General features: G+C 38.2%; 1 protein-coding gene across 14 annotated transcripts in view; it reads left to right on the top strand.

Moving 5' to 3' along the window:
• HDAC9 (histone deacetylase 9) overlaps positions 1–24,864 on the top strand; it is a 462,820-nt gene that overhangs the window by 429,257 nt on the left and 8,699 nt on the right. For all 14 annotated transcript variants that reach the window (XM_032110318.1, XM_032110251.1, XM_032110312.1 and 11 more), the window contains 3 exons: positions 3,052–3,185; positions 12,265–12,349; positions 17,429–17,582. In XM_032110318.1, the coding sequence (XP_031966209.1) occupies positions 3,052–3,185; positions 12,265–12,349; positions 17,429–17,582 (373 nt within the window). The remainder of the gene's footprint in view (positions 1–3,051; positions 3,186–12,264; positions 12,350–17,428; positions 17,583–24,864) is intronic.

Here is a 24,864-nt window from a genome sequence, read left to right as displayed (position 1 = left end):
TACAGTTGTGCACTCACAGATTTTTTTGTGAAGAAAATATAAAACACTTGGTGAGTAGGAATTTCAGAATTAGTAGTGGTTTTTTTCTTGTGGAAATCAAAGGTTAATCATAATATTTAAAAGGATGATAGCAAATGAATATTAAGTGCTTTTGCAAGTTCTACCCAACATATCCAAATGTTGGATCTGTTGATGAAGCAAGTAGTTTTAATGTTTAAATTACAGAAATTATGAAAATAATAGTTGGCACAAAATCATTCTCACAATCTCCTGGCACACTGCATGGGCCTAATTTTAAAAAATGCTGCACTTCTCTGAAATGCAAAATCACTGAGCACATTTACAAGAAGATTTCAGCAGGTACAGAGTAGAAGGGCAAGAACTGCTGCTGATTTCTAGATATTCATGTGAGTTGGAAGACCCAGGATTTAAAATGCTTGTCTGACTCCTTCTCACCTTAAGTTGGCCAGTGATTGATCTCCTTATATCAGGGGAGATGACGGATTCTTTTAATGGTGCTTGTTACTATTTTCTTCTTGTTTTCATTAATTATTTGGCATGAACTACAGCCCATCTTAAAACTATTACTTGACTGGGATTCCTTTCTTTCCATTTTCTTACTTCTGCACTCCAGGGGATTTCCTTGAGGAAGCTAACATCTTTCCTAGGATCCAAGTTTCTTTGTTAAGAATTTCCATAACTCATTCAGTCGCTGGCAATGTTGGTACTGTTGGCTAAAGTTATTTCTTCACTTTCTAGCAAGTCACCTTTACTTCCTCAGGGTAATTATACTGAAGAAAAGCCCCATCATGTTAATTTGGGTTAGAAACAATTTATCTTGTTATCATGATCTCTGTTTGGGAGGATGCTTTCTGTATCACTCATTGCGTCCTGATTCAGTCAGGGTTGATTATTTTAGCACTAGGAAAATACTCAGGACACTAGGAAAATCATCAGGAAACCAAGCAGACAAACTCATATTGTAACAATGTCTGTATGGTTGTCTAAAAGAGGAAAAGGCTTAGCAAGAGTCTTTGCATGTATTGCCATACAAACTTCAGAAGATTACAGTGTGGAGGTAGCAATATTTTCAGTCATACAAAATTTTCCAAAAGTGCAGGGAAGACATGGTAAATCTTTCCCTTCACAGAACCCGTATAACACAAAGGAAAATGTTGTCTTAATAGTGCCGTTGGATTCCTCACAGACTCAAAGGGTGAATTATAAATGTGGGGAGACTGTGCCTGTTCATTCTTCTTCATTTCCTTTAAATGTTGTATCTTTGACTCACTTTACACTGTTGGCACACTCTTCTTATGAACCCAAAGATCTCGTGTGTAACATGCAGACAGAAATAAATTCTGTAGGTAAAAGACAGAAGAAATTGGCTAAAGATCAAAGGTTATCCTAATTCCACTCCTTCCTTCACTTTTATTATCCTTTCTAAATTTGGTCTTTTGTAGAGAGGAGTGGGTGGAGGAAGGGGGGTGTTTGGTTTGTTTTTTTTTTTTTTTCATGAGGAAAGGTTGAGTTTAAATGAGAGTTTAAGATTTTGTTTTTTAGTCAGCCCTTTATGTAATTTGAACCACAGTGTAGTTACTTTGCTAGAATCAAAACTGCGGTACTTTTAGGGTGAAGAAGACTGGGCAGTGGCTCAAGGAAAAAGTATTTCACTTCAAGTGTTTCTGTGATCATCTATATGTTAAGTGGCAAGTAGAGCAGTTTTGTTGTTTTGGGATTTTTTTGTCTGTACAGCTAATCCAGATTTGATGTCATTAAAGTCTCTATTCTAAAACCAGTTGGAGATGTGCTTAACAAAGATGTCCATTTTACATCCTAAGATGAAAACAGAACTAAATGTGAGTTTGGAAAATTTCTCTGGAAAATATGCTTGTAATTTTCACAGTTTTAAGTTCTGGCGGTCTTCTTCACTCGGACTTAGTAAAAAGATGTTGATTTTCCTGTCTTTATGGAACTCCAGAGTTTAGCAGGTACTTTCTAATGCTTTATTTAAGGATATGAAATGCACTGGAATCAGTAGTGATGACCATCTATGGAGCAACTAGTACAGACCAAGTGGAAAAGTTAAGAACAAGATGTGATGTTTATTTAATGTCAATAGTTTCAAATCTTTGTTTATCATTTCTTACTTAAAAGAGATTAAAAAAAACCAATAGCTGTCCTAGGAAACTACCACAAAAATTGTTTCAAAAATTTTCACTCCTAATTGACATATTTCATGCCATTTTTCTTGTCATTAAAAATGTAATAAATTAATTTTACTTGAATCACAGATGAAAACTTTGTGGTAATGTCTGTGTAGTTATAGATCATCACAGAAAATGAAGCACCATCATTTTTGGCTATGGTGTAGAGTTTCTTAGAACACTGTTGGTCAGGAGTGAGTGATACTGGTAGAGATAGCTATGAAGTTCTAGACAGTTTCAACTTATACCAAAACCCTGAATTAAAGTTGTTAGTGCTGCTTCCCAAAACACTTCAAGATGCAGCTAAGAGGTAACATATGCTTCCACTATCTCTCAGTCCATGATTTTATATTATTCTGAAACCTCAAAAACAAAGGAAGAAGCAATTTTTAAATAAAAAGCCCTTCATCCTCCCATTTGAAAAGCACAGTTATTTTTAATTATAGCACCGTAGTTTAACTACAAATATTATTTGTCATATCAATGCCATAGGGTTATGTCAGATCTCTAAATAACGTGGGTATATGTCACATTGATATAGAGAATCAGGGTGATAATGGTCAACAAAGATAAGAAGAGAGACATCCTCATGTTTCAACTAATCTCCAGCAATGAGGTATCAGCATGAGGGGCATTATCTCATATGTGCCTCATACAAAATTCCGATACCAACTCCAAAGCATCTGCAGTGGGCCATGGTCAGAAACAGGATACTGGAATAAGTATATCCTATGCTCCCTGCACAGTATTCCAGAGCTTTCCACACTCTCATGCAGCAGATGTGAAACATGCCTGCAATATTTGTTCTGCTTTCATTATTTGCACTCCTGTGTTTGAATCCCAGGTTTTGGTCACCTAACCAAGCAATTGCTGAAGCTGGCGGACGGCCGCGTGGTGCTGGCACTGGAGGGAGGACATGACCTTACTGCCATCTGTGATGCCTCTGAAGCCTGTATAAATGCCCTTCTAGGGAATGAGGTAAAACATAAACCATGCTAGGTGGAGAGAATGATCGAAGTTTGCTGGAGCTGCTATCTTTGATATTCTTTTAGTAACAATGGTGTCAGCCCTTTTTTCATTTGGTAAAAAAACCATGGAATTTGAATATGTCTTAGAAATGAACAGACCTCAAATGGGCTGATTTGCATAAATACCTCTAAATTAGATGATTATACAAATCCTTTAGTGTATGCCTAAATTATTCCCAGTTCTGAGTAATATTTAAAACCTCCAGTTTGCTTTTAGCGATGTGCTGAATACCAGACTTGACATCATTGGTAGTCATTGGTGTGCATATCATCTATTAGGAATGGACCTTTTCGCCATCCATCATGGAAAAAAAATGTCTTTTTCCAGGTAACTGGTAATCTCAGAAACTGGATGTTGCAGAGACACATTTTTTGCAGTATTTTGACTCTTCAATTTGAAACATTAATAAAAATGTGTACAAAACTTAAAAAAAAAATAACAACCAACTTATAAATGAAGATTCAGGTTGATCTGAATACAGTTGAAATGGAGTTTCCAAGAGATATCAAACACTGTGTATGTTAACAACTTTTGAGAGGATACTATAAGACTAAGTAAATAGGAGTGTGTGCTATTTATGTACACAAATGCGAGATAAGGATTCATATTAGTGAAACTTTTTCTGCTGTCCACTAGAAAATATCTTTTATCTTAGAAATACAGTGAGAAGAAAAAAAATTGCTGAAGTTGCAGCCAAAATAATTTATGAAGGGACAAAAGCCTTTACCATAAATTTTGAATTTTGCAAGATCTTGTTATAAAGTGGAGTATGCTACTTTGTTTCCCCCTCAGGGGAAGTCTTAATAGCTATATAATCTCTCCAATCAAATGTATTAGTGCCAAATTGCAAGCTAGTCTGCCAGTTCCCTTCCACTTCAAGGCTTCATACCTATGTGAATAAGGTGAAGTAACGTGTCTTCTGATGGATGTTGGGTAGAAGAATTTTCTAAGTGTTTTTTTAAACCTTTGCTTTTCATCTTTATGACACATCAACAATGCTTATTATTTTTTACATTATACATACAATGAAGAAAGTGTTCGCTTTTTCAAAAATATTCTCAGAAATGTAAAGCAGACACCAGAAACAAAAGAGAAAGGTTTCAATGGGTTTTATCTACTGTCACATTTGACAAACTCCATAAGGAAAGTTTTCCAGTGTGGTGGTATATGCTACTAAAAGAGCTGCTCAGCGCAATGTTAGTTCTTTTATTTAGGTACTGGAACATGGAATACGTAACTCAGCTTGAGGCATTTGACAATCTTAGTGAATGCAGCATTGCCTTCCTGATCAGCTGACATTCCAGGGCACTCTCATTGATATTTCTGTTGACATCTTCCCTGTGATAGTAACTTACGACATCAGTGGCTTTTCATTGCATTTCTAAACTCATTCCCTGAAATTTGCACCGTTGTGGGATTAATGTGAATTGTACTGTGCTAATGATGTGATGTATCCTCCTCTGTGTGGGTGCCTGGATCCCTCTATCCAGTTATGACCATTTGGTGGTGCTACCCATTTATGGAAACTGCCTTATTTTGTTTACCACTATATCACACCCAACTACTATTTCTGCTATCAGTGACATCATCCAAGAAAAAATACGGATTGTGAGAAAAATGAATAAGTGTACTGGAATAAAGATTTTCTTCCATTTTATTTTAGAGTAATTGGAGACTAGAAAATTAGATAAATTGTGAGTCTATCTGTTTGCAAAATATAGCAAAGTAAATTTCAGGAGAGACAAAAATTCACTAACTCAGAATGAATACAAAAAACCTATGCAGTCATTGTAAATTCACTTGTAAAAGAACATGGTCCTTAATAATTTGAAACATCTCAGACAAGAAGCATTATTCTCATGTCGTTTTGCTCACAACATTGTCTTCTGGGACATGCACCAAATGGTTTGGTGCTGCAGAATTTCAAAGACAAAGTATGCTATGGCTGCAAAGAAAAGTACTCCAGAGAGGATGTTGCTACCAAGAGTACCACAAGAAACCGACATTAGCTTAAAAGAATAAGTAAAGTAGTGCCAAGAAGCAGGCACTACTGAGAAAGTCTGATACCTAGAAAGCAGTCAGAAAAAGATTTATGGCAATATGCCCCACGTGGCCCGCAGCATATACACTGCTTGATTTCAGCATACTATGCATGAACTTGCACAGCGAACTCCAAGCATGTTCTGCCAAGGACAGGAAAAAAAAAATTCTTTAAACAACAAATTACTGTAATTTGAGGATGCATTCTTCCCTGAATGCAATTCTTTACAGGTGATTAATAGGATAATTATAACTTATTATCTGCCTTTCACTTTTACAAATAATGGTATGTGGTGCACCCCAAGTTTAAAAACACTGGCAAGATTAACTTCAGTTCTAAACACTACATGTAATTGAACTCCAATTAGAAAGGTTGGGAAAGGCCTTTGTGAGGTACCCTGCAGTTTGTCAGATGTATTTATTCATGTGCTGAGGATTAGAATTCATAAACATTTTGCAGAGCTTTTTGAAAACTTTTTCTTTTCTTTTGTTGTTTTTGGCCAGGACCTCTCAATACAGAAATTCACTGCTTCATGTGTTCTATTACTAACAGAATAACACTTTTCAAAAAATTATAAAACTAGCCACACTTTCAACTTTCATGGAGTGCTGGTCTGATATGTTACCTAAGAGGTAACATCAAGTTTACAAATGCAAAATGCCTTCTTTTCTTAATTTCCCTCAGAGAATCAAGAACGAAAACAGGTTGACATGCAACATAGATGTTTTAATTTATACATGGCTTATAGCTTAGTGATTTTTTTAGTAAGATAACTTCTCACTCTTTTAAAAAAAGTGAGTGACGACACTAGGAAAAGAATACCGTATCAAATTAATCTTCTTTAAATAATTTGGGCATGGAAGGACTGGTATTACTAACACAGCATGTAGAGGAGATCCACACCCTTTCTGACAGCAACTGGAAAGAAGGCAAGGCATCCTATAGTACCTGAAATGGCTGTTTGGTTTGGTTGTGTGAATACCTTCTTAGATAATAAGCAAACTAAAAAGGAAATTATAGAATTACGGATAAATTTTATAAAGATCAATTTTTAATTAGAAGGTTTACATATAAAATTACTTTAAAAATATTTTGATATCTTAGGTTTTCCTCTCCATGCTTCTGTTTACAAGCAGAAAGTTTCCATGTCACTTTGAGAAAAATCCATTTGACCATTTGCAGACCTAATTAGAAGCACTGTAGGTTATCTCCTTGGAAGGAAATCTTCCTAAGGGGTGAGAAGAGATTAAGCAGCTGGGTTCCCTTGAAATCCAAAATGTAAACATGGAAAACCTTCTGGAAGGTGAAAAGGAAAGATGACCATCAGCTGCCTTAAGATATCCCTGAATTTTCTCAATGTGATTTGAGAACTTGTCCATTCAGAACATCTGTCAAAACAAAGGAAAAGATGCATTCAGATAATTCCAAAAGAATCATTGCTTTTAGGCCTTTCTGAGATTATGATATGCATGCTGAAAATTAAATTTTTTCACTTATTGTGACACCTTTTAAATGATTCTACAGTTTTTCACACTTTGATTATATAGATTTAAATGCTCATTCTTAAAGTGTATATAAATATACATATTACTTCAATTAAGAAAACCATTGAATATAAAGATTTGTATTTTATTCCAAAAAGTCTGTGAAAATTGGGTTGAATATTGAGATTTTCCCCCAAAATCTTCATCATGGAGTATGGAAATTCTACACTACTTTTCCAGTCCTAGTTATGGTGCTATAAAGAGCTCTGCTGTGACTTTTAGGTCCAGGGGGTGGTAAGTAATGCTTCTCTAGACATGCAAGGGTAGGTTCTGCTTTCTTTCCTCCACATTATTTTTGAAGACACACTACTTGGATTTAAAAAATCCTTGGGCATGGGCTTTCCTTGAGTCCAGTATGCTAAATCCTACATCTTATTTCCAACATAACTGCATTCAGATAGGGGTTCTTCTGCAGCCAGAAAGAGTAAGGAAGGATTCTTTCAAGGACACAACTTTCAGAGTCAAAACCTAAGGATTTAGCTCTTCCTTCATCCCATCCCTTTTAAAGCAGACAGGTTTGCTAGCTCCATGGGGCACAGAAGTCAGTCTAACATCATGTCCGTCCCTCTGATCTGTCTACAGGTTTGGGCAGCATCTCTTAGCTCCCTGTGGCACAGCAGTTTTCTGTGGTCTGTAACAAGTGATAATTACTCACAGACGGTGTCATGCTCTTCCTTGCACAGAGGATGCAGAGAAGTGCAGTCCTCAGTGTCTCTGCCCAGCAGGATCCTGCAACAAGGCGCAGAGAGGATGCATGTCTGCTCTCATTGACTGTGGCGGCCAAGACTGAATTTGGCCCCAAGTGTAAAAACATTTTTAAGTGACTAAATTTAACATCTTCTAGTAAATATTCTTCTGGCTTGAATTTCAGTCTGAAGCAGAATTTGACAAAACATTGTGATTGGTTGGCTCCCAAGAATGCTTGAAAACTTACACCAATTTTCTTGCAGAGTGTGAAGTATGTGCTTCTTTCTTGCAATCTGTTGAGCTGGCATTTAGGAGGGGATGGTAATTTAAGTGGAAAGCTTGTACTCTGCAGCTTTCCTGCTGATGGTGAAAAGTTGGCATTTTCTCCTTTGTGGAATTCAGTGTGAATCTGGGGCTGCTTGCCAGCGAAGCAGTGAGCTCTGCCAAGAGGGCCTGGACTGCGTTAAAAGGGGTTATTTACCAGAACAGGTAAGCATTTCTCTCTCCAAAATGGAGATATTCGTGGAAGTGAATATGGCCTGAGATCAATTTTAAATTGTATGGTAAACTTGCTCACAATCTCACATCCTCATTGTTAATCTGAGTCTAATACTAGAAAATAATTAATGCCAGGTTTAAAACATGGGTCAGCTGCTGCTTCAATAAACCCAGAGTCTAGAAACAGAGATCTGGATGAGGTAGGAAACTGGAACAGTGTGTGTGCCAGAGGTCAGCATGGTGACATCAAAGTTCCCAAGGTGGGCAGTGCTAGTCAGGAAGCGGTTTGGGCAAGGAAAGAGAATATTCTGATTCCAGAGTTACATAATTCCAAGGTATTGCTTGGTTTTCAGGGACTGGCAGTTGCTCATCATCCTTTGTGTCTTTGAACTTAATCCCTGATGAAATCTGATTTGTTTATTTACTGCATTGTAACCATTGATCACAAAAATACCTGCTTGAAGTGTTTATATGTAAACAGAGAGTGCAGAAACTCTGAGAATATTGCTAATATAAGAACACATAATGTAAGAGGACCTGTGAGATCTTTGAACTTAGTCTTCTGCAATCATAGGCAACACTAAGAACAACAAAGCTCGGTCTTCATGCTAATAGGTTTTTACACAGTGTAACAAAGGGGGGTTGTGATTCTTCCCCCTGCAGCCCTGGCATCCCTGAGGAGCCTGCCTCCTCCCTTTCCTATGCTTCTGGCAGATGAAACTCCTTACCTTACACTTGCCTCACTTGTTAGTAATCTCTAACTGCACTCTGCAACGCTCTTCTCTGAAGCTAATCTTGGTACTTAAAAACATGACAGTGCTAAAGACAACACGGATATTGCTTGAATTTTCAGCTCAATACAGACTACTGTAGTTTCAGATTCTCTCCACATTCCCAAGGATCAATTCAGATCCCTTTCTGGGCACATGAAATTTCCATCGTTAATTCCTTCTTCAAACATTTGTTGATATGCCTCTGGCAGATTTTGGCATACCAAGTGATTTTTTGCCCATTTACATTGTTTTTCCTACTTTGAAAATGATTAGTGGACACAGTTTCTACTTTCATCTTCTACTTTGGACAGAAAAGCCCAATTCAGCCATGTAAAAGCTTTGAAAATGTGACCCTTTGTGTCTGGTCCAAACTGTCTCTCCAGTGGTTTGGTTATTTCTGCAGACTTGAGCTGTTCTTCTCTGAAAGATTTCTTTCCTGATGGTGTCTTTCCAGTGCTCTTTTCAGGTTCTTTTCTATTAGCCTCCAGATTTAATAGACTTCATGATCTGAATGCCAATAAGTGTAGGAGGGAAGGTGATGGTGCCGTATATGCCAGGTGTAGAGTAATTTCTTTTGTTCAGTATTGGGTCTAACTGCTGATATTTTCCAGGGACACCTCTGTGTCTATATGGTTGTATGCAACCAGTGGATAACTGCCAACAGAATCCTTCTTTTGAATGCAGACAGTCTCAATTCAGAGTGTACAGAAATAGCTGCCATAGCCCACTGGCTTTGTTTCTGCAGTGTTTTTGTAATGGAACTGCATTTTGGGCTGAGCAGGATATATGATGTAATGAACTTACTTTTGGAGCCTGATAAAGTTTCCCTGATATGAAAGAGGGTCCAAGCTCTGTTGCATGGTACTTAAGAATGAGGAGACAGAAAGGCTTAGGAGCCTGCTTCAGCCAAGCTTGGAATATAAAATGAAAGTTTTGTGGAAAAAAAGTTAAGGAAATGATCAAACATGGCCGTTATACTCACATCGCCTACAAAACTGTTAGCAGTGCTAACAGATGGAGTAATGCTTAGGATAGGTGTTGTATGTTTTTCCTTTCTATTCTTTAAGGATTCATCAGCTCATGCTGATTTCTAAAAACATGCCTGCCATTTCTAAATATCCACCTGATATATCTAGATATTCAAACAAAGCTTACTTGTTTTAAAAAAAGCTCTATACTGGTAAATAAAGAGGTGGTTTTGATATATCAGGGAAAATCAAACTTTTTAGGTTTTGGCTCTTGCAAAAAGCCAGCTTCAAGTACAAATTAATAAGTTAATTAATAATTAGTACAAAGGGTCTGCATATAGTTTGTACAAAAGGTCTGCCTAAAGAATCTTGGGGTACTCAAAGGGCAAACCAAGATGCAGCTCTCACATATTGCAGCCTGGCAATTCCATACCTTTTACTATTATTCCTACTGCTATGGCCTGGAGCTATTTTTTTCTGTTTCAGGGAAGTGAATTGGTCATCAAAGCCTTAGGAATTAGGAAATTGATGAAACAAAACTTTAAACTACTCTTTGCTTCTCCTTATGTATTCCTGCACCCAAGCATGACCAAACAGAACTTCAGGGTTTTGTATTCTTCCTGGCCAAATGATAGATTACTTTAAACTGAAAATGACTGGTGATAAAGCAAATGCTATTTATCTGCATAACTCAAAGTATGGATTATTAAGGTTATTATATGGATTATTTTTCTAAAATCTGTAAAGCTTGATCTGTTGGTTGGCATTTTCATAAATGCACAGTTCGCCCCCAGGCACCTGAAAGAGTTACCAGATAGAGCCACCTATGAAGATGACAAAGTAAATGTGGTTCAAGGATTGCAAAAGTATCTGAAATATTATTTGTATTGTAATTGCTGTCTTTGTGCTAATCCATGATACGTATTTGATAGCAATAAACTTTCTTTACACTTTGGCCTCTTTGGTAACCGAGTAGAGCTGGGTCCCAGTCAGGTCCAACCAGCACTTTTCTGCACAGTTGATCACTGTGCAGAATGGACTGATTTATACTATTTGAAAACAAAACATAGTGCTATTGTTTCTAGCCAGAAGAAAATCTTCCAGCTGCAATCCCATATGGGCTTCTAAGGAAATAATGACATGAACAGCCCTATTCATTTTAGTTACCAAGACTCCAAAAGACTGGTGATATTTGCAATGTCTTTATCACTGACAGGCATTCACTGCTGATTGTAGTGGCAGGATCCCAGAAGTTTCGGGATTTGTAGCTGAGCTTGCTTAAAATAGCACCACTGAGGGAGTATCCACACTGCCATTACTTCCCACTATATGTGCTTGGATCAAAGTTGATTTTATCTAGCTAGTGAGTAGCAATGCAGCAGTAGCAACCTGGAAGACAATATATGATGGCTACTGAACTATTAACTTCACAAAGCAAGCTCCTTGGGTGGGCTTCACTTGACCTAGTTTAAAATAGACCCAGGCAGGCTTAAGAAAGGAGTTTTTTCTGCAGTACAGATGTCTCCTGTCAACGGTGGTTGAACTTCCTCATCTTTAGAGAGGAGAGATTGGTATTGATATCGCTCATTTTTGTCCACCTTGACACAGTTGCTATTCCTCAGGACGCATGCCTGCACACTCAGCTATGGTCGCTTATGTGGGGAAGCAGAGGAGCTTCATGACTCTCAGCATAGTTCAAAGAGAATATAGTTACTACAGTGCAAGGAGAAACATTCAGCCCAAACAATTTTTTTACCATTTTGTCCTTGGGGAAAATGTGTGGAAGGTGGACAAAAAAGCACGTGGGTGAATTTGAAAATACAGTTTGCTTTTTATATTTATCAATTGCAGGGCAAAAATTACTATGCAGCAACTGAACACTTCTTTCTGCTAATGCAGCCCTACTTAAAGAATGTACAATTAAAACTAGCTAATTAAAATGCAGCTGATTCTATAAAAAACTTACTTGGGGAACTCTTACTGCTAATCTGCATAACCGTTTTTTATTTACTATTTTATTTGAAATTAATGTTACGCTAGTAAACGCAGCTGTGTTTTATGGTTTTCCCCTATAAACCTTAAAATGTGTAAGATGGTTAGACGTAATAACACCAGAAAAATAAAGATAATAGAGTGCACACTTTGGTTCCAGTGTGGCTTCAGCAAAGTTTTGTTTGGAGTGCCCAGCTGCGTATACAGACACAGTGGAATTTGGTTTGTGAGGAACCTTCAAAAATCACACAAATAACTAGCATTTTTTTAATGAATAATACACAGACATGCACCTGCTTCTGAGACTCCATAGATTAGTCTTGCATCCAATAGAAAAGCCCCTTGGAATTCAATTACATGGCTGGAAAACAGAAAACAAAATCATGACTATACATTTAGAACTGATACCAGCAACATATTAACCAGTTCTTGGGCTGAGCTTTTCCTGAGGATTAGACTGTTTCAGTTTGTTTTATGTCCCTGTGGCTTATTGAATATTTATATTATTCTATTCTATTCTTTCAGCTGGAGCCTCTCCCAGAAGATATTGTGCACCAAATCCCCAATATGAATGCAATAGCTTCTTTAAAAAAGACCACTGAAATTCAAAGTATGTTTCTCAGTTTGAGTTGGTGGGTTTCTGGGCTTGGGGTTATTTTTTATTATTAATTAATGTCATAGACATTATTGTTTCAGAGAAAAGAGTGGGAAAATGTTTTATGTATAAGTTCACATGCTGTGTCTAATATTTATATATATATATCTATGCTTTTATTTTTGCTTCTTCAACAGCTCTTTGTTTTCTGCCATGTATTTAGCCTTGAAAAAGTAACCCATTAAAATTATTTAAACATTTCTGATTCCTGAATATTCCCAAATCTTTTCATTCCAGAGCAGCTTGGATGAAATAGATGTTTGTCAGTGAGGGACAGGAACAGACAGGTAAATTAGAGCTCTAACAAATAGTTTGTTCAGATTCTGGTTTTGCAGCCCTTTACAAGGTACTCACTTTGAGATTCATAGGAGCTTGAGGTAAAGCTGAAAAGCTCAGAATGGCCACTGATCCATGGAACAGTGCTAAAAAATACATTATGTTATTGTTTCTGAGACAGAGGGTACATTATTGCTTCACTTGTGTGCTCTGACCCCAGCCATTAGCTACCCAGATGCTTTAGGGCATTTGCTCACTGAAGAACTTTATGCTATCAATTGCTTTAATCCAACTGAGCACACTTCCCTTAAGTTCTCTAATCTTCTGCTCTCTGCCATTCTACTGAGGCAGTGGGAGCTTCCTGACTTCTACTGTTTGCTGTCTCCTTAAGAATAACAAATGAATAACAAATGTTTTCCTTTATTTGAGATGAACCACAAATGACTGGGATTCATCTACATAAAATAAATGCAGTTTTTAGAAGGGACATCATGCCTAATTCACTGTTCATGCAGTACTCTCAATCAGATTTTAGTTGCAAAGTGGCAAAGAAAATTCATTGTAGGTATATAATTCATCCTGCATATCCAACAGACACCGAGATATGCAAATGCTGCAATTAAATCAGCTGTATATAATATATTCCATTAAATCCTTTTTTGCTGACTGGTATGTTCTCAGGTAGCTCATGAGTTAAAATTCCCTGTTAATAATCTGTTAATGATCTGGAAGGAGTCAGCAAGTCAAGGAGATTCATGTACTGTGCAAGATAGAACAGATTTGTAAATGATGATAAGGGCAGAATGCTACACACAGACCAGAGACACAAGGAAAGGAGATGCAATTCTGTTTGAACTAAAACATGTATGTAATGGAAAATGGATCTGAAACCAAAAAATGGTGAATTGAGAAACAGACAAACAGAAGACTAGGAATACACACAAATGGTGGCTGTTGAGAGAGAAGGTGTGGATTTAGGAACAAATATATAGTGTAAGTCTGAAAACATAGTCCAGAGATCTGCAGAATGACTTAATTTTGCCACAATTAGGTTTCAGCTGAACTGGTACAATCATGCAGTCCACTGGGCTGTTCTTCTGAAACCTAAGTCAGGCTGCTCAGGGTTTGGAGTTATTTACATACAACATTCTGCCTTTCCTTGCAGTTACTACCTAAAAAGTTATGTATACCTCATTTTGTCTGGAGAGAGACCAAGTATTAGAAAGAAGTATGTTTGAATGATAGAAAGGAGCCCCGAGGAAGTTCAGTGCAGCTTTGTGATGCATATTTAGGTCTAAGAGAAGCAAGTACCTGTTCAATATTTTAGAGAGTTATGCAGGCTGGAGAGCATTAGGCTGTTGAGTAGCATCTCAAGAGGTACTGAGAAAGCCTGATTTGTTTGGATCATTGCTTGCATGCATATCGGTTTTGTATTTCTATGATCCAACTTTCATAATGAACATTAGCAATATTTTATACCAAATAAGCCCCTCCTCTGTGCATTTTGCAAAACCTTGAAGCTACAACACTTAGAAACTAAGAGACAACTTTTTTCTAACTAGAATAGAATTTCTATACATGTTTTGTATTGACAGTGATCCAAAGCTCCTTTAGAAACGTAATACTTTTGGAATTAGTAGTTCCCAAACCTACGTAATAGGCTACTTCTAAACGATCCTGTTCACTAGCAGAATACCAACCCCAAACACCTTTTTCAAGCAAGGCATGATACGGCATATCCAAATCTATCTATGAAAGGTAATTACAAATGCCTGCAGCAGTGACAGAAGCATTCCCTTTTATTATTTCCTGGTAATAGTCAGTGCTCCCACAAATCGTTGAGGGAGACTTAAGCACATTTTCATGCTGAAAGCCAAAGTATACCTAGAAGTTAGCAGAATCTAACTTGAAGATTTGATTGATTTGGTTTCATTTTTTTTTTCCTTGCAATCCATGATTGCTCAAGTTTTGTATGAATGAAACCAGCAGTATGCTTCATTCTTTCCCTTGAGCTCCACCAAGTTCTTGTCAATGAATGTAGCAGAACTGGTGGAATTTCACATTCCATTAGAGCACAGTAGAAATGGCATTTTCAGAGATGGGAGCAGTTTGAGGCTGATGATTTTTGACTTCTTTTAACTATGAATCCACAGCATGCATCCTAACAAAGCTCCTTTGCAGCTGCATGCTGTGATTGCCTCTCCATTCTGTAACACTTAGCCTGCAAATCTTTGGGCTGAACACTCATTCAAGGCCTGTATGTTTCATGTACAACAAATAAATGTTGTGCTGGATAAAAAGAGTCTTGCAAAGGCGTTCTGCTTACCCCAGGTATTTGTAAAGTACAGTTTTCTGATTTTAAAGAAAAACTTGTAATTGCTTTTTCACAGTATCACAGAGATTTCTTTGCATGAGGTACCTCTTGCTACCTGGATGCTGTTCCTATTTGGGATTGCTGAAACATTTCCCCCCACAAACCACAAACACCCTGCCCTGTAGTTCTGTTCTCCAGGACCCTCCACTGCAGTATATGGGCTGCCGCCTGCCTCCTGGCCTGACTGCTCTCTCTATCGCTGAAGCACCTCTCAAAACACAGCCCTCAATGCAGGAAAACAAGGAAAATCACCAATCGCTTGGGAGCGAAGGGCAGTTAAATGGGCACAGAAAGCCCACTAATGTGCTTGAATTGGCCCTGAGTTTTAATGTTACAAGAAAGTCAGGATTCAGGGGGCAGCTGGTGTGTAAGCCTGTGTGTGAATGAATGAATGTGATGTAGCAATCCTCAGTGATGCTGTTTTATTGTTGCTGCAGGAGAGCAACACAGTGGTAGCTGGGTACTAATATTTTATTTTATGAATAAAAGCCCTTGAAAACTCCAGCAGTGAACATGGGTTCATTTCTTTTATAGGCAAGAGGGGGTATTATTCCCATGCCAACAGATTTGATTTTCTTGCACATCTGTTTCTGCAACAAAAACCCCACCCACTCTGTGAACATTTAGCTCATAAATTATAGGGTTTGAATTGGGTGTATATTGCAAAGACTGACTTTTGCACATAGGATCTGTGAGAACATTGTGGAATGCTCATATAACTTTTTTGTTTGTTTTTAGTGTGTTATTTAATGAATAGAGAATATGGTCTCTGAGCACAGTAATAATAGAGAATATTTTTGTCTTGTTTTTATAAAATTTGCCAGGCTCCAATCATTGAGCCTACTGTTATGTACATAACTTTTTTAGCTCTGTCTTTCATGTTTTGGAGCAAAGCCAACCTCCTAACACTTAATCTCAACTTTGTAGGATACTTAATACACTTTACGTTTTATCCCCAGAAGGTCCCCGTTATTTAAAGATTCTGCTAACTACTCAAACGTGCACACTATTAGAGTTCAAAGAAACACTCTGGCCATGCTCACTGCTTGTTCTTGAAGATTGACTTGGGCTTTCATCTTGCAATGATGTTTTTGAATAAAGACATTTTCAGGCTTTATTGACAGCTGCTTTCTCACTGGAGGGAAAAGTTCATCTTTCCAAAAGCCTGAAACTGTGTTGAGAGCTGTGTTACCAAAGAGGGAGTTTTCAGCAGCCTTTCTGCAGCACAGGCAGCACCACTGCTGGCCTGGCCTCCCAGCTGTCAAAGCCTCCAGCTACCCTCTGGATAATCACCTCAGCTCAGCCTGCTGCCCAGCTGCCAAAATCCTCCTTTTAGTCCTTGGAAAGGTCCCCTACTTGATCCCCTCTCTTCCACAGCTGTTGAAACCCTCTGTCTAATTCCCAGATAAGTACCCTGATCCAACCTCTGCAGCAGCTGCTGAAAGCTTCTTGCTAAACACTGAGTAAGCTCTGGTCCAGAGCTCCCAGACTTCCCAAAGCTCCTAATTCCCAGGTGTCATCCACCTGGCAATTAGGGAGTGCTCAGTGTTTTACTGAACTGTAAGAAATATATATGTAAATTCATACTTGTTCATGTGGTTACCAATAATCAACTGTTTCTTAATATCCCTGCAGTAGCAGATCATTTTATATGTTTAAGATGAGTCACCTGCCATTATTTTTTGCCTTTCTTGATGCGCTTTTTCTGTTGCAGGCAGAAATCTGCAAATACTCATGCTTTTAATCCACTGCTGTATTTTTACACAGCAAACCATAAAGCTCTACTCCTTATGATACCTGGCAGCCTTCCAGCAACAGCCAGTTCATATATGAAAGTTTTAAATAAATTATTGTTCTAGTATACGCCCTGAGGTTGGAGGAGAAAGAACATCCAGGACTAACAAACCTGATTATTCTGGCAACACCACTTCAGTCCGAGCTGACATTTCTGACTTCTTTCCTTTTCAGGACGGTGCTGTGTGAGCACTTTGTACAACAATGTACATTTTTCTACATTTCGCTGTCTTTGCATCAACTGCATGCCATATCAGAGCTCCTAGTTCTGCTCTGAACTCCCATCACCTTGGGTAGATAAAGCCAATTGCCTGCCTGACAATCTGTGTTCATTAGTCTGTGTGTTACTCCTCCAGTTTATTACCTTCTGGGGAAGGGTGTGACACAGCTCTTGGAATGAAAGCGCTTTCCAACTTGGCATTCTTAGGTTCAGAAATAGACCTCTTCACTGCAGTCTGAAATTTCAACTGTACTGCTTACACCACAGTGATTTTAAATTATAATCACTCAGGGTTGAACTAAGTGATTACTGTTCTTGTACCACCATGCTAGCTAAAATTCCCATAAATTATTATGTGTGTTTTCCTTAGGCAAGTACTGGAAGTCAGTGGAGCCATACTCTGTGCCAGTGGATTGTGCTCTGGCTGAGTCTCAGAAGCAGGAGAGGGAGGAGACAGAAACAGTATCTGCTATGGCCTCTCTTTCAGTGGATGTTGAGCAGTGTATTCCTCAGGAAGGCAGCAGGTAAGTGCATGAAATTATTGTAGAGAACAAGGCTTTCACTCTGGCCAAGTGAAGTGAAGAAGAAAGGAAGACTAAGAGTTGTTTCAAAATTATCTGCTAATTGAGATACCTGGAATTTTTATCCCTGGATTTGAGTTCTCTCACTTAGCCACTGGAAGCAGAGATGTTCTATGCTAGCAGTTTTTTGGGTGTTTTTTTGGTATCTCTATGTCTGTACTAAAGTTCATGATTAGTACAAGAACCTTGTTTTCATCCCGTGTCTAATGCTTGCTACTGCATGAAAAGTGCAATATCCATATGAAGTAAACAGACATGGTAAAGTGTAATCAACCATATTCTTCTCATTAGAAACTTTTCAAATCTGTTTTAGTTTTAATTTTCTAGGAAGGTGTTTAACAAAGGATGGACTTAAATCATTATTAAATTATATTAGGTGTTAAAAGTTACTTCCCTGGAAGAAATGGAGCAGTGCCAGTATAAAACTTAAAGCAATCCTGGTCAGGGTTAGGGCAAACATTTTCTATGTGCCAAGATGAAGGTACACCAGCAAAGAATGAGAATATTGTTTTTTCCAACTTGTCATCTGCTTTTTACATTGATGAAGATTGCTTTCAACTTCCAAATTGAGAAAATGATGCAGTAAGTGCTGTTGTGTGTTTTGCCAATTAAACATGAAAAAAACTTAATAGCCACTTCATACTCTGTTATCTATGGTCAGAAAAGCCACTGCAGAAGTTTTTGGAGTTTCCCGTTTTTTTTTGTTTTGAGGACAAACATTCCTGCTCTTTGCCAGTAGAGAAAGACACAGAATGTAGTGGAATCATTTGGGTTCCATTGATGCCTTTTCCTGGTCTTAAAATCAATTCTCAAACACAGTTAGAAGGGGAAAAGGGGTTTTACCTCGGTATTTATTTTAAGGATCCTTAGGTGCACCACGTCCAGGTGGAATGCACCCCAATGCACACCACAATGCCTCCCCCAAAAGATCTGGTATAACATTATAGGTCTTACTAATTAGCATATCTATCAAAGATTCCCCAATGAGAGGCTCGAGTGAGCCCCCCTCCCCGAGGAACCTTTCCCCCCTGGACGGTTCTATCTTAGTTTACAGAATGTGTTCTGGGGAGGAACTTGGTGTTTGGGGCATTCTGATCCCTAACTACAAAGCTTCTAAAATGTTTAGTCTCCTAGCTTGACAAATAAGTCTAAGAATATAGGCTAAAAACAGTAAGAATACAGAAGTTATAAAAGGTATAAAGAAAAGGCAAAAGATCATCATGGCATCACCATCATATACAGAAAACGGGAGGGAGGAGGAAAGATGAAAAAGTCTTAGAAGGAGAATCAGCAGCTCGTCAGGCTGTGGAACAACAGTAGAGAAAGGAGGGAGCTGTGGGTAGGGACAGCAGTAGTGGGAGTGGAGCCAGAAAGATCCATGGCTCCTACATTGTGACTGCTTCTTATTTGCTTTGGTCCCTTCCTCCTATGTTGGGTCTTTTAATCAGAACTGAGCTGATAGGCACCCAGGGGACTAGTGCCATGCTCAAAGTTATGGATGTGTTTGGGAGTGAACAGCCCTCGCAGCAGTGGGAATACTCATCTGTCAAAGAGTTGAGGCATGGCTCAAAGGAACACACAGGGAGTAGGGCTAGCTAGTAAAGTTCACAGTATTTTCATAATTACCTTTCCAATTGTAATTATATTTTAATATGCCATGGCTATTCTTGTGCCAGTTTTATTGCAGACAACTTCATAAAAGCTTAGAAAAGAATCCATGATGAACACAAGATGTATTTTAGATTTGTGACTGTGCTAATCAGTCCTCAGATAAGGAATAATGTCATTTTTCATATAAATTTCTGACAGTTACAAGACACTTCTGCTAGCTAGGGACAGAAAAATTCCTACTTGTGTGTGCATATCTCTGAAATAGAAATAATTTTAGTTAAAGTATTGGAAATAATGCAATCAAGTAAAGTAAAGCTATAAATTGTCTGGAAAAGGGCATGGTTAATTTTGTGTATTTTTATATTGCTGAGAATAACCAAAAATTTTATTTGTTATGTGCCTCCAGTCAAAACTACAGCTATCAAGAGCAACTGCTGCTCCTACATTATTTGAACAAAATAACCCTTTGACTAACACTGCACATAATTATTGTACTTATTGCCTACCAAGTGATAACCTGTGACAGTTTCCACTCATTCTGAAAACAAAATTTCAGGGCAGGGCTGAGAAACATGGAAAAAAATGGATATGCTGAAATGTACACAAGTGGAATTCATGTGGCTGCCAGATTCATTACACTTCATCAGTTCTGGACTCTTGTAGGGATGAATCCGTTGTGATGAATTGTTTTGTGGAAAAATGACTTCGTTTGGAATATCTTCTGTGGTGCTGCAGACATTTGTCAGCGGCACAAAAAAAAGCCTACGCACGCATGCGTCCTGGAGGCTGTTTCCACATTCATAATCCTCAAAGAAGTCACATGAAGCCAAGTTGCCATCAGAGAGGGACAGGACAAGAAAAATGCTGTCCCACTGGACCAAAATTGATAGGTTTTCTGAGGCGTCTAAGCATCATTTTCTTTGTTTGCTTTCTGATGAATGTAAGGAACAATATGGAATAAAAAATGGTCCCCCTGAAAGTTGGATTTTGAGGGTCCTGACTGCACTTTGAGTGTGAGTGAAAATCCATCATGGAATGTCCAGAGACTGAATCTGTGACATTGCACACTTTGAGTTCTGCATAATTTACTTCATTTCACATAAGCATGCCATCCATTTCATAGGTACATACCAACACAGGCAGCAGTAACGTGGAGATGAGTTCAGCTTTACTTTTTCACGTTTTTTAATGTTTGTTGTAATAAAGGACCATGTATGCAATACCCCTTCTCCAGCCACTTCCTATGGCAAACAGAGGGCAGAAGGGATGTGAGGAGTCATGTGGGGTCTCAAGCTCTCTTAGAAGGTGTGCCCTTCCTCCTATTGTTGTAGATGGGGTCATCTCCTGAGGACCTGTTGCAAGCTTTTGCATTGAGTGTTCATTTGGGAAAGTTGTTTGTGGCAGGTAGGGTGGGAGCAGAACAGGAAGCACCGTGGCTGACAGGGCAGTCTGAAGGGTTCCTTCATTACACCAGGAGTCAATTTGCTTCCTCTTAATTCCCACCACGGCCAGCCAGGCTGATAGTTCTGGCCTGCAACTCTAAGCCTGTTTCACTGATTCAATGGCAGAGATCCTGTCGACTTCAGCTCTGGATGGTCAGGCCTCCAGATGAAGAGCAGCAGCAAGAGTCTCTTTGCGGGAAACTCTGGCCAGTTATGTTGGAGGATATATTGGTGTTGGAGTGAGATGACTCACTTTAAACTCAGATTTTGGGTAAAGCAGCTCTTTTCCTGGCCAACTCATATCTGACTCATTTACCACTGATGGATAAAATGCTCCTGGCTAAGGCTCATATTAAGTATTTTTCTTTCTTTCTTCCCTCTTTTTTTCTTTTCTTCAAGTGACAGTGCCGATTATTTTTTTACTTGATTTTTTCTGGCAGGGTAAATGAAGGAAAACGTGAAAAACTGCTATGCTTTTGGTGTTTTATTTTACCAAAGCATAACTCTGCATTTTAAGGTCCAATTGAATCTTGATTATAGACTTTAGAAGAGTACAGATATAGAAAAAAGAGTTTGTGGATGGGAAAGGAAACATGTATGGTGCTAACAGGGATTTAAATAGAGATGCAATTAAAGGAACAGGCATGCCCTATAAAACATTTCTAACTACCAGAATTTTTGTGTGTTGATAACTGTTTATTCCCTATGTGAGATTCAGATTTAGCTGATTAGAATTTTGCTTTAGCCAGACATCTGTTTCAGAAATTGTGCTGTGAAAATATTCAGTACACTGCTGTCCCTGATACGTTGGAGCTTCTGTATGTTTCTTCTTAAAATGGAAAAAGAAAAGGGTGTGGAGGGAGATCTCTTGCACTTACTATTTTTACAGGAAGCAGTAAATCTCGAGAATGACATTTATCAGAATTTGATGTTATGGCTCTGGTTCAGCCAAGCATAGATTTTACTCAAACAGAAATGAAAACAAAGTATAATTTTTACTCTTTGTGTTATGGAGTTACCAGCTGCAGTTTCAGTCAAATTGCATTATATTATATACTAGAGCAAATGGTTGGATCACGGTGGGTACCATCTAGGGTCACTTGCTGTATTTGTCTATCAACTAGAAAGCCTCACTTGGCATTTCACTATTTGGAAATCTGCCTCAGCTGTGCTGAGTACACAGCACCTACCTGGCCATACCCCACAGGACTTGCAATCACATCCAGGCTCAGGAGCTGCAGAACAGCTTTTCCAGGTCAGCCTGCACCCTTATCTTGCCCACCTTCTTCCCATCCCCTGGTGGTGGGTGCATAAGGAAGAGAAAGGAGTAGAGAAGGTTGAGAGCCAGCCTTTCCCTGGTGAGTTGATAGATCTCAACTGCTGTATCCGACCCATCATGTGTGAAAGCCTTGAGGATACACACAGGCATAAACTTTTCAAAACCTTTTTGAACCAGCTTACACCTCTGGCACTTGGGTAGTGAATCCCACAGCCTCATCAGGCATTGCACTTCTTTTACTTACTAACCAATAAAATCACTGGGGAACCTCTAGGTCCTGTATTGTGAGAAAGAAAACCACCTCTTTTCTTACTCATTATCTTTGCTCTGTTTTTGGTTTTAAAGGCTTGATCTTCTCAAGACTCTGTGTTCCTCCTGGTATGAAAATAATTTGTTACTTTTGATGATTTTTGCCCCTCTCTGTGCTTTTTGTAGTTTCTTTGAGATGGAGTAAGAGCTGCATGAAGAACTCCAGGTGCTGGGCACATTGTGGATTTACGCAGTAGATTAATATTGGGGATGTTTTGTTTCTGTGGCTCCCTGCTCCTCTGTCATTAACTCCAAGCTCTCAGTCATAGCCATCACTGCTAAAAGAGTTAAAGCTGTCCTCCCTTGTTTTGTGTATTCTGTGTTTGTGTTAGTTTGACTTCTGTTCCATACAGTAATGCTGTTACGGGCTTTAGAGCTGACTAGTATTGGCAATTTGGCGTCATCAGCAAACATGATCACTTAATTCTACTAGTAGTCTGCCTAGTCTTTTTCGAGAGGCTCTGGAGAATTCCTCCATGGTGAAAATTCACTAATATTACTATGCATTTCCTGCTTTTGATGTATTGTTAATCCATGAAAGGACCTTCTCCCAACAACCTAGTCTTCTAAGCACTTGGATAAAATTGTTGGAAGACCTTCTTTGCACAGGGATATTACTTGATTCCTCTTCCCCAATTTCCTTCAGAAACTTCTAATAAATTTGAAAGGCTTTCCATCTTTATAAGTGTTGAGACCTAACTCTTACCCAAATGAGTGTTACTTAAATGCCTACTAATTCCATCACTGATTATAGCTGCTTTCAATTTTGCCATACAGGCTTACTGTACCTCCTGTGGTTTCCAAAAGGGGAGCTGCATTTCTTGCCTTCTCTACCTCTTGCAGAGTTAAGCTGTAGAATATGCTCAATAACAATTTCTTTAACAATATCCTAATCATATTCTCCTGGAACTTAGCAGACAAATATCATCTGCTCTTAGAAATTTGGCAGTGTTTGGTATATCAGTTTGTTCTAGCACTGATTCAGTTTAGGATAGTTCATCTGCAAGTAATAAAATCTCACTGATGCTTCTCTAGTGAACCCAGATATAAATAGTTCATTTTGCTTTTGTGGTCTACCTTCCTTGATGCTCCTTTTCTGCTTTGATCATTTCCTCTGATGTATTTTGAAAGATCTTTTTATTATTAGCTTTTATACTTTTAATATGTTGCTCTTCAGACTTTCCTTTAGTTTGCTTCATTGAGGTTTTACATTTAACTTGCCAGAGTTTATATTTTATTCAGTTTGCCTTGTTTGGACATGACTTCCTCGTTTGAGAGTATACATGTAGTTACCTTATTATGTTCTTAAACTAGGATGGTTTTTACTTTTAGTTCCTTTCTCTTTGATCCATACAAAGTCCATTTTTACACTTACTCAGGATGTCTTATATAATGTCTTTAGACACTCCCCAAATCACCTTCATGATATAGAAATGTACCTCTTTTTCCCCAGCTCTTTGCTACCAGAGGATCACTTTTCAATTACAGCGATCTTCCCTGAGAGAAGCTGAGTTAAATTAGGAACAGATTATGGCATACAACAGCCATACCATGCCATATCTTTTGTTCAGCAGTTTCTATGACTTGGAAACATACCTTGAATTTTTATTTTTATGTATGTGATAATGTAGCTAAAAGGAATCTCTGTAATTCTCATTTAAAAAATAAGGTAAGAGAAACATATTCTTTTTTGAATGATGTACTGTTTATCTACATTCTTAAATAATAACTTTTTTTAAATTGTTGATATTAGTTACTTTCAATAATTTTCTCATAAATAACATTTATTCTCAATTGCCACAAACAATATTTAAGATGTCACATGTTTTGCCAGATTTTATCTATATGGTAGGATTTTTGCCTCATCTGTTTATTTTGTTTGAAGATTTAAACAGCACCATTTTGTTTAGCGTTGACTGCAAAGAGATTATTTCATTCTGCCATAGACAGAATTCTACATATAGAGAGTACTCTTCACAGCACAGCAAAGTGAATGCAGGAGGGCTCAGCTCCTAGGAACTTGCAGTTTAAATGAGCCACAGTGAAACCTTAGAGAAACATCACAGTTGTGGTTCTGTAATCATTACAATCTCAATTGGTGTCTTTCTTAGTTTGCTGACTGCATGGAATTGGTTTAGATCAGACCTGCGCTCACAGCTGCATCTCGAGGAACTGCTCAGAGCATACAAAATGGGATGGGGGGTTCTGCCTGTTTTATGTTCTTATGCCAACTTCCTGTCAGCTACAGGAAGACTGACTGAACTGACGTAACTAACAGTGACAAAGCTGAAGTAACACAAATTTGGCCTGTCAGATTCTGCCCCCTCGATTTTTATTTTGACAACTTTTGATTTTGTCCGAATTGGTATATATTGATTCTCTGCTCAGTGTTATGGGATTTATAGTGTTTTTCTCTGTGTCCTTTGGCCCCAAAACAGTACTGGCTCTCACACAAAAATCTGGCCTGAGCCGTTATCTCATAAAAATAAGTGTTTTTAATGATAAACCACTGGATAAATCCAGTGAGTTCTCTGACACTAATAAAATGAAATTAAAGCATACACATAAGTCTTCAAAAGGAGAC

This window comes from Corvus moneduloides, chromosome 1 (assembly GCF_009650955.1).
Source record: "Corvus moneduloides isolate bCorMon1 chromosome 1, bCorMon1.pri, whole genome shotgun sequence".
Classification (NCBI taxonomy): Eukaryota; Metazoa; Chordata; class Aves; order Passeriformes; family Corvidae; genus Corvus; species Corvus moneduloides.
Note: the sequence above shows the minus strand (reverse complement) of the source record. Positions and strands in the feature narration are given on the sequence as shown.